Source organism: Boleophthalmus pectinirostris, unplaced genomic scaffold, assembly GCF_026225935.1.
Source record: "Boleophthalmus pectinirostris isolate CB_2022bp ecotype Guang Dong unplaced genomic scaffold, ASM2622593v1 HiC_scaffold_20, whole genome shotgun sequence".
Classification (NCBI taxonomy): domain Eukaryota; kingdom Metazoa; phylum Chordata; class Actinopteri; order Gobiiformes; family Gobiidae; genus Boleophthalmus; species Boleophthalmus pectinirostris.
The window spans coordinates 29,170,963-29,178,321 of NW_026571153.1; the positions used below are offsets into that span (position 1 = coordinate 29,170,963).

The 7,359-nt window shown below is 41.7% G+C and overlaps 1 protein-coding gene across 1 annotated transcript in view; it reads right to left on the reverse strand.

Moving 5' to 3' along the window:
* Window positions 1-336: 336 nt before the first annotated feature.
* LOC110170131 (protein mono-ADP-ribosyltransferase PARP9-like) overlaps window positions 337-7,359 on the reverse strand; it is an 8,759-nt gene continuing 1,736 nt past the window's right edge. Inside the window, 6 exon segments of the mRNA XM_055156235.1 lie at window positions 337-563; window positions 1,235-1,296; window positions 1,299-1,337; window positions 1,340-1,421; window positions 4,725-4,962; window positions 6,479-7,154. Coding sequence (XP_055012210.1) covers window positions 393-563; window positions 1,235-1,296; window positions 1,299-1,337; window positions 1,340-1,421; window positions 4,725-4,962; window positions 6,479-7,154 — 1,268 coding nt within the window. The 3' untranslated portion in view covers window positions 337-392.

Here is a 7,359-nt window from a genome sequence, read left to right on the forward strand (position 1 = left end):
CGGACACATTTGTTCTAGCTTCATTGTAACAATTATTGAGCGGGGAATAAACAGGCACATTTATTCTAGCTTGTTGTAACAATGTTAAGCGGGGAATAGACAGACACGTTTACTCTAGCTTCATTGTGTGCTGGCATTGATTGATGTGAAATAGTGATTGCCTGGTTGTGACTACTTCCCACGAACCTTTTAAGATATTTCACAAAACAGTTTTAATTAGCAAAAATAGAATATGATTAATGTACGTATCAACAATCAGATCTCTTTCAGACTCAGTGGTGAAGTGTCTTGCAAAGGACACAAATACAGTCTCAATGTGAGTAAGTCGTGCCTTTGCTGGTGTTGATACCTTGAAACGATTCCTGTCTGAGGGAAGATGACAAAGTGTACTTCTATAGGAAAACTGATCTTTGGGAGAAGTCCCACACAGCATTCAGCATGATCTGAGCTGCCTCCTCATCCCCGAAGCCCAAATTCCCAGTGCCGATGGCCGGGAACGCGATGGAGCTGTGCTGAGAGGCTACTGCCAGCCACAGACAGTCCTGTACAGACTTGAACAACACCTGAAAGACACAAAATATATTATGTATTAAAGAGTAACTAAACGCCCGCCCATAGCATTATATACATGTGATCATGTATTAATAATATATTTAAGCAGACCTACTGTGCTTGTGTCTGTTATAGTTCTAATCTCTGACACCTATGGATCATTATTTTATAATCTGGACATTTTTAAATCACAATATTCATCTAAAACAATTTCATAAAAGAAACAAGTCTGCTGACTTCTACTTTAGGAGTCATGAAAACAAAGCGCCGCCTGCTGTCGCCCCTCGTATGGAGAGCTGCACATCAAACTAGTGAGCTGCATTTTTTGCATTTGTGCCAAAATGACAACATGACGCAGTTGAATCCTACATGTATCACCGATTAAGAAAATAAACTTGAGAAGGGAGTGTGTGTGTCACAGTGAGAGTGTACAGGTGGAGCTGAAAATGAGGAGACCAAAGCTGTGATGTGTTTGAATCCAGGAGAATAAAGATGACACATAACATGCACAAATCACTCCAAATACCAAGTTCAGAGGTCAGTGAGAAGAAACTACTACAACATGATTACAAGTCTAGGCAAAAGAATAGGTTTGAGTAACTAAACACCCTTCCATAGCCTTACATACAGTATGTCCCATCATGTATTAATTACCTGGTCAGATCTGAAGTTGCTTTTTGACGGGGCAGCAGGTGTGGTAGACCTCTTTACAGTCTAACTTAAAGCCCTGTGTAATGATCACAGACCATTGGAGCGGGCCTGCTTGATCTGGTCTTGCATTTGGGGCCAGCTTTCTTCAACAACATCTTGGACACTTGGCCCATGCTCAGATTTCTATCCGGCCCAATGGTGTTCACGATCACATCCATCTGAAACCAGAGAGATCATCCAACATAGTATTACTCACACTGAGCTTCATTCATGAAGTGTTTTATGAACACATTTTGTACTTAAGGAAATCTTATGAAACATTTCTGGCATTCACAAATTTTTTTCTTAAGGGAAAATGTTTCTTCTGCAAGAAAAAAATCCTACAAATAGTCAGTCACTCGTAAGAAAAAAAATTCTACTGTTTTAGAATATTAATACTCTGATAATGCCAACAAAAAATTCAAATTCCTCCATAATTGTAAGTTACATATTTTCTTAAATTATTTCCTATAAAATAGTAAAAATAGTATGTGAGCCTTTATACAAGCTGCAGTGACAGTCTCAAGTCTGTCCCAGTCCCAGTGCTCTCCATAAGGGCCCACAGTAACAGCCCTGCTCGCACCGCACTGAGCTCCTAAATGCATATACATTTTTATGTAAATTAAATGTAACTGTCATTTAAGAAGGAATGTGGCTGCTAAGATAAAAGGATTAAAAGGAATGTGATTTCAATATTATCTTCCTATTTCAAGGCCATTTTCATGTAAAATTATTGTTTAATGGTCACTTTTTGCTTGAAAAATGGGTCCATATCCATGAAATGAAATAACATATTGTATAAAGATCATTCAGCCTCTAAACCCACATGTTCATCCTTAAAGAATAATACTGAAATGTGACCATCATTCTAGTGTAAAAAATACCATTTTGGAAAAGCCTTTCTGAAATCAAGTCAAATAAGGTGCAGAAATTGTTTCCTGCTTCTATGAAATGCTCCAGAATGTGTTCGACCAGTTTTACCCAAGTTTTGCCATCGGATTCAGATGGTTTTACTCGAATGTTGTAGTGCAGCAGTTTTCAATAGGTGAGGCCCGCCTCCTTGGGAGGCACCAAAGACCCACTAGGAAGTGACACATGCCAGAACTAAACCAGGACAACTAAACTAGAACAAACCAGGACTAACCAGCAGGACAAAACCAGACCCAAGATGCTAAGTGCAGTCGTTTGCCCAGTCGCACTTTGCAGACACCCTGCTTCCGTGGGCTCGGAGTCTCCCTCTCTATCTCTCAGTTCAAGATTAGTCCTGGTGTCTTACTAATGTTCAGTGATGATAAAAGATCTCAATTAGGCTGCATGAAGTTGGAAATGATTTGCTGTTGCAAAAATCATATATGAATTCACTTTAAAAAATATATGAAAATACATATTTAAAAAAATTTCATCAGTTGTTATTGAAACTCATCAGAAACACAAAAGATACATTTACTTCAAAGGCCTGTTGTGGGGGACAGGCGGATGGGATTTTGGGGAAGGGGGAGCAGCTGTCTTTACCTACTCTAAAGAGAGGCTCACATTCACTCAATTTTGAAAACCTGTTGTAGAGTCCATTGCAAAATGTAATGATCACCAAATTTTGCTGCGGAAAAGTACCAGATCACAATTCTGCCAGGGACGTCTTCTTGGATTTGCCAGGCAGAGTACCAGGGAGGCTCCAGGAGTACAGCTGACTAATTTGACCCAGGAAAGGCACCCTGTTCTTGGTTAGCACCAGGAGTAGCCTCTGGAGCATCTCTGGTGCTCTGGCCCCAGGGTCACATACCTGCAAACGTGTTGCCTTTACATGGAAACACGTTAAATCGTCTTTATTTAATTCTGCTCAGCGTCTGGGGATGGGGAAGGGTTCTGATTGGACAGGCACGCCAACGTATTTACGTCGACTGAAGAAAACACAACTTCAGCTGCTACCGCTTTTTTGTCATCTTGGTTTGTCGTTATGCATGGAGGTACGCCATACAAACTGGGGAATAGCGGTCCAAACAGAGTCCTGAACCAGCAGGAGCAGCTCCGATCAGGTCGAGGAGTGTGTTAGGTGCCACGGCCCAAGAGCGCTTTCCCTGGGAGAGCCAATGTGCGAGGACGGACGCTCAGAACATCATATAACTAACCAAATGGGTTTTCGCGCTTCTGTTGGATGTTTTGCATCACTCGGGACCAGCCACACGATCCCATGTTTAGGGCCTGGCTTCACTGCATGTGCGTATTTCGCCCGACGCGGAGCGTAAAACTGCAACTTTTGTGCGTAAGTTTTAGAATGCATGGAAAGTGAATGAGCTAATGACCTATGCTCCACTGTACATGCTAGAGCGCTTATGGAGCAGTGCGTCATGCGCACGTAGATTTCAGAAAATAGGATCATCCTATTTTTTTACGCTCTACGCAAGTGTAGGCACATATTCCTCATCAAAATCACAGACAGCATGCTCTATTGTTGTATTTGGTGCAGTTTACCATCAGCACAATGTGCTCCTGGGGCAGATCTGTGTCATGTGAAAGAGCCCAGGTCCAGAAAGACTGTGCTTTTAGTGCTAATTAGTGCTTTAAATTTACTTTAACCCTCGCATTTGCCGTGGTCAGCACAATCTGTTCAGCCCTGCCCTCTGGAGGAGATACAGGAGCCACAGACTCATTAACAGCTTCATCCAGAAGGCTGTTAGATGCTGAACTCTCTCCCTCTATAACCACCAGGCTGCCAGGGAAGCAGGAATCTGTGTCTCTAAAGAACTTAATACAATAATAAAATTAACAATAAACTTTTTGAACTGAATTAAATTTACTAGTCTAACCTACGGAAAGCTCCTGTCACTGGTAGAGGACAGGAGTCCCCTCACCAGAAGTTAGGGTTAACCCGCTGGAGCCAGAGTACCAGAGAAGCTCCAGGGGCCCAGCCTGGCTAGTCTGACCCAGGGAAGGTGCACATGTTCTGATTCTAAACATGGATACTCTGGCACCATGGACCAGGACAATGGTCTTTAGCTCACCACATGTGACCTTTGACACTATAGTTAAAGGTTAAACCAGGTATTTAGCAGACATTTTTATCCAAAGCGAATTGGATTCGCAGTAGAGATTGATGCATTCACTGCTCCAACACACCACATAGTGACTGTCCAGTCAACAAAGAAAGCACCTTAGAGGTTTAAAACTATGATCTAGGGCCCTGAGTATAAATGTAACTTTTTATAGATATAGAAGTTTATTTTAGTTAAATATAACTATGATAATAGATCTAACATAAAAATTGACTTAAAATATAAGAAAGAATATATCAAAATTGAATTCCTTGTATCAAAAAGTAGAAAAATTATATTATACAACAAATTTAAGACTAAAGGAAAAGCAGAAATATAACCTTTTCTCTTTTCGGTGGGGCCATTTTGGATTTATGTACACAACTGTATCCATGAATTTTTTATTTTGATGATATATTCTCCCTGTATAGGAATGCTTAAAACATCTCATACCTTCTGCTCCTCCAGGTTTCCCTTCCTCAGGAATCCACCCGCACTGTTCCTAACTGTACTTGGGGAAAAGGAGGAGTAGTGTCGCTTTTAGCTGCTCCTCTGGTCAGGGGTGAGTTTCCTGCTGCTGCTGCCTGGCTGAGGACACAGGGCAGGGAGCAGGAGCCTGGTACACGCCCGCCTCATCTCCTCCACTGTGGGGTCATCATTGTTCACCAGCAGAACCTCTTTGGGCTTAAACCTGAGTAAGAAACAGAGATTAAAAACACACAGTGTAAAAATAAATAAATCAATAAATAATATAATATTTTTTTTTCCGGGTGTTTTATTGATCTGAAAAACATAGAAAAAAAATGTGTCCTTACTGTGAGTGGACATGTGTCTCCACAAACCTGACTCTTATTTGGCCTGGAGAAAAGGCCTTCTGCTGCATGGAAATGCTTTTAGCCACAGGTGTCAAACATAAGGCCTGGGGGCCAGATCTGGCCCTCCAAGACCTTTAATGTGGCCCTTGGGTGATTTTCTCCTAAAATATTTTAATTATATTTTCTATTAAAATATTGGTAATTTTCTGCACCACTCAGCATAGCAGTGTCTCCAGCACCTCTGTGCGTGGCCCCTCCCACCAGAGCAGCACAAATGAAGACTTGTCTCTTTCCAAACGCTCTTAAAGGACGATTGTTTTGACTGTTGACCATGACACCCTCATCAGAAAAATGGCCAAAATGAGAAAAATGTACTTATTCCTATTTGCATGTAAGTTCATGTTAAAACATTGTGTTGAAATTTAATTTTTCTTAAAGTTTCAGGTTGTTCGTAATATTATAATATTATAATAAGAGTTCATCAATTTAAAAAGATTTCTGTAATAGATTTGCATTTCTCTGCACAAATATTTGAACTTATTGTTATTTTTGGGGTTTATATGACATGAGTTTTCTGACCCGGCCTCTTTGGGATCAAAGTAGGCTGGATACGGCCCCCGGACCAAAATAAGTTTGACACACCTGCATTTAGCTATAATATTCCACACAGTATGATATAAAATGTATCCATCTCCATAGAAAAAATATTTATCTGACCAGCCAGAAACACATGCTCTGACAAAACTTTACAAAGACAAGTGGATCTGGAGCCGTCTCCTGTCTCCCTGATTTAAGAGGGCATGATTGACAGGCGGATTAACCAATCAGAGAGAGACGCATGCTCTGTTTACGTCAAACAAACACGGCTACTTACATAGAAACAAGGAGAAAAACAACATAAACTATTACTTATCTTAGGTAAAAGAAGTGATATATTTGGTTTTGAACAAGAGTTTTGGAAAGGAGATACTGATTAGAAGAATAATTAGAGGTTTTTCACACCGGTAAGGGACCGGCTGCTCTGGTTTTAATTTTCTGTTTCCATGGAGTCATGCAGGTGACACGCCACCTCAAGAAAGTTATACAGTGTTGATTTCATGATCATTGACCCCAGATACAAATCCTTCCTTCACTTCGTCTCATCACATTCTGTCTGTGAGCAGCTTTATCTAATCACACCAGTCCAGCATAAGTCCAGCTCATCACACAAAATACTGTAGTAGTAAAGCTTTTTATCATCTTTTGGAGCATAGATACATAGATACAACAACACAGTTAAAAACTGACATATTTACACAAATGTTCACTACAAAATAAGCACAAAAATACATTCATTACTTAACATTATGGCCTAAATAACCCTGATTACTGAGCATTTATTTAGAGACAAACCTGTGAGACGTGTCACTTCCATAGAACTTCTTCACCGTGCTGACTATCACCTCTGCACATTCGGACAGCGGGAAGTTAAAAATTCCGGAGCTTATGGCTGGAATTGCCACTGTATCAAACTGTTTTTTCTCCACTATTTCCAGCACACTCTTGATGGTTCTCTCCAGCTGACCTGTAGCCAATGAAACCTCATGGTGATTGGGTCTGAAGGACAGGTGAGGGCCAACAGCGTGAATAACAGCTTTGCACTGAAGATTTCCTGCTCCCAAAACCACGGCCTCTCCTGTCTTCACCTCTCCCCAGCTCTGGACATGATCATCACTCTCTTTTTGAATCAGTGGTCCTCCTGCGGTGGACAGAGCCAGGGCCAGACCTCCGTGATGCTGGAGCTTTGAGTTGGCCGCGTTGACCACAGCCACAGCCGAGAAGTTTCCCAGATCCGCTTTCCACACGGACACTCGGACACCAGAGGACAGTGTGGTCTCGAAGCGTTTGTCAGGGACTATGTGTGATCTCTGCCCTGGGCCCAAGTCCAGGTCTACACCGAGGATCTGGGCCTCGCAGTGAAACCGGGTCTGGAGCAGGTCCAGGAGGATTCTGCCGGAGCTGCGAGCGATGTGCACGGATGAACCAATCAGAGGGATGTCCAGAGTGTGTGGGGGCGGGGCAGAGGAGGCTGGGGACAGAGGAGCAGGTTAGAATCAAATATATTGTAATGCAGTGGCTCTTAAAGAGGAGCTACTTCTGTGGGGAAGTAACTGCAAACACAAAACAAAGATCAGCATGTTCCTTCTTATTGGGCCTCATTCATTAATCTTTTCTTAAAAGATTTTTGTAACTTCCACTTTAAGAGGATGCTGAGAACTCTGCACCAGACTCAC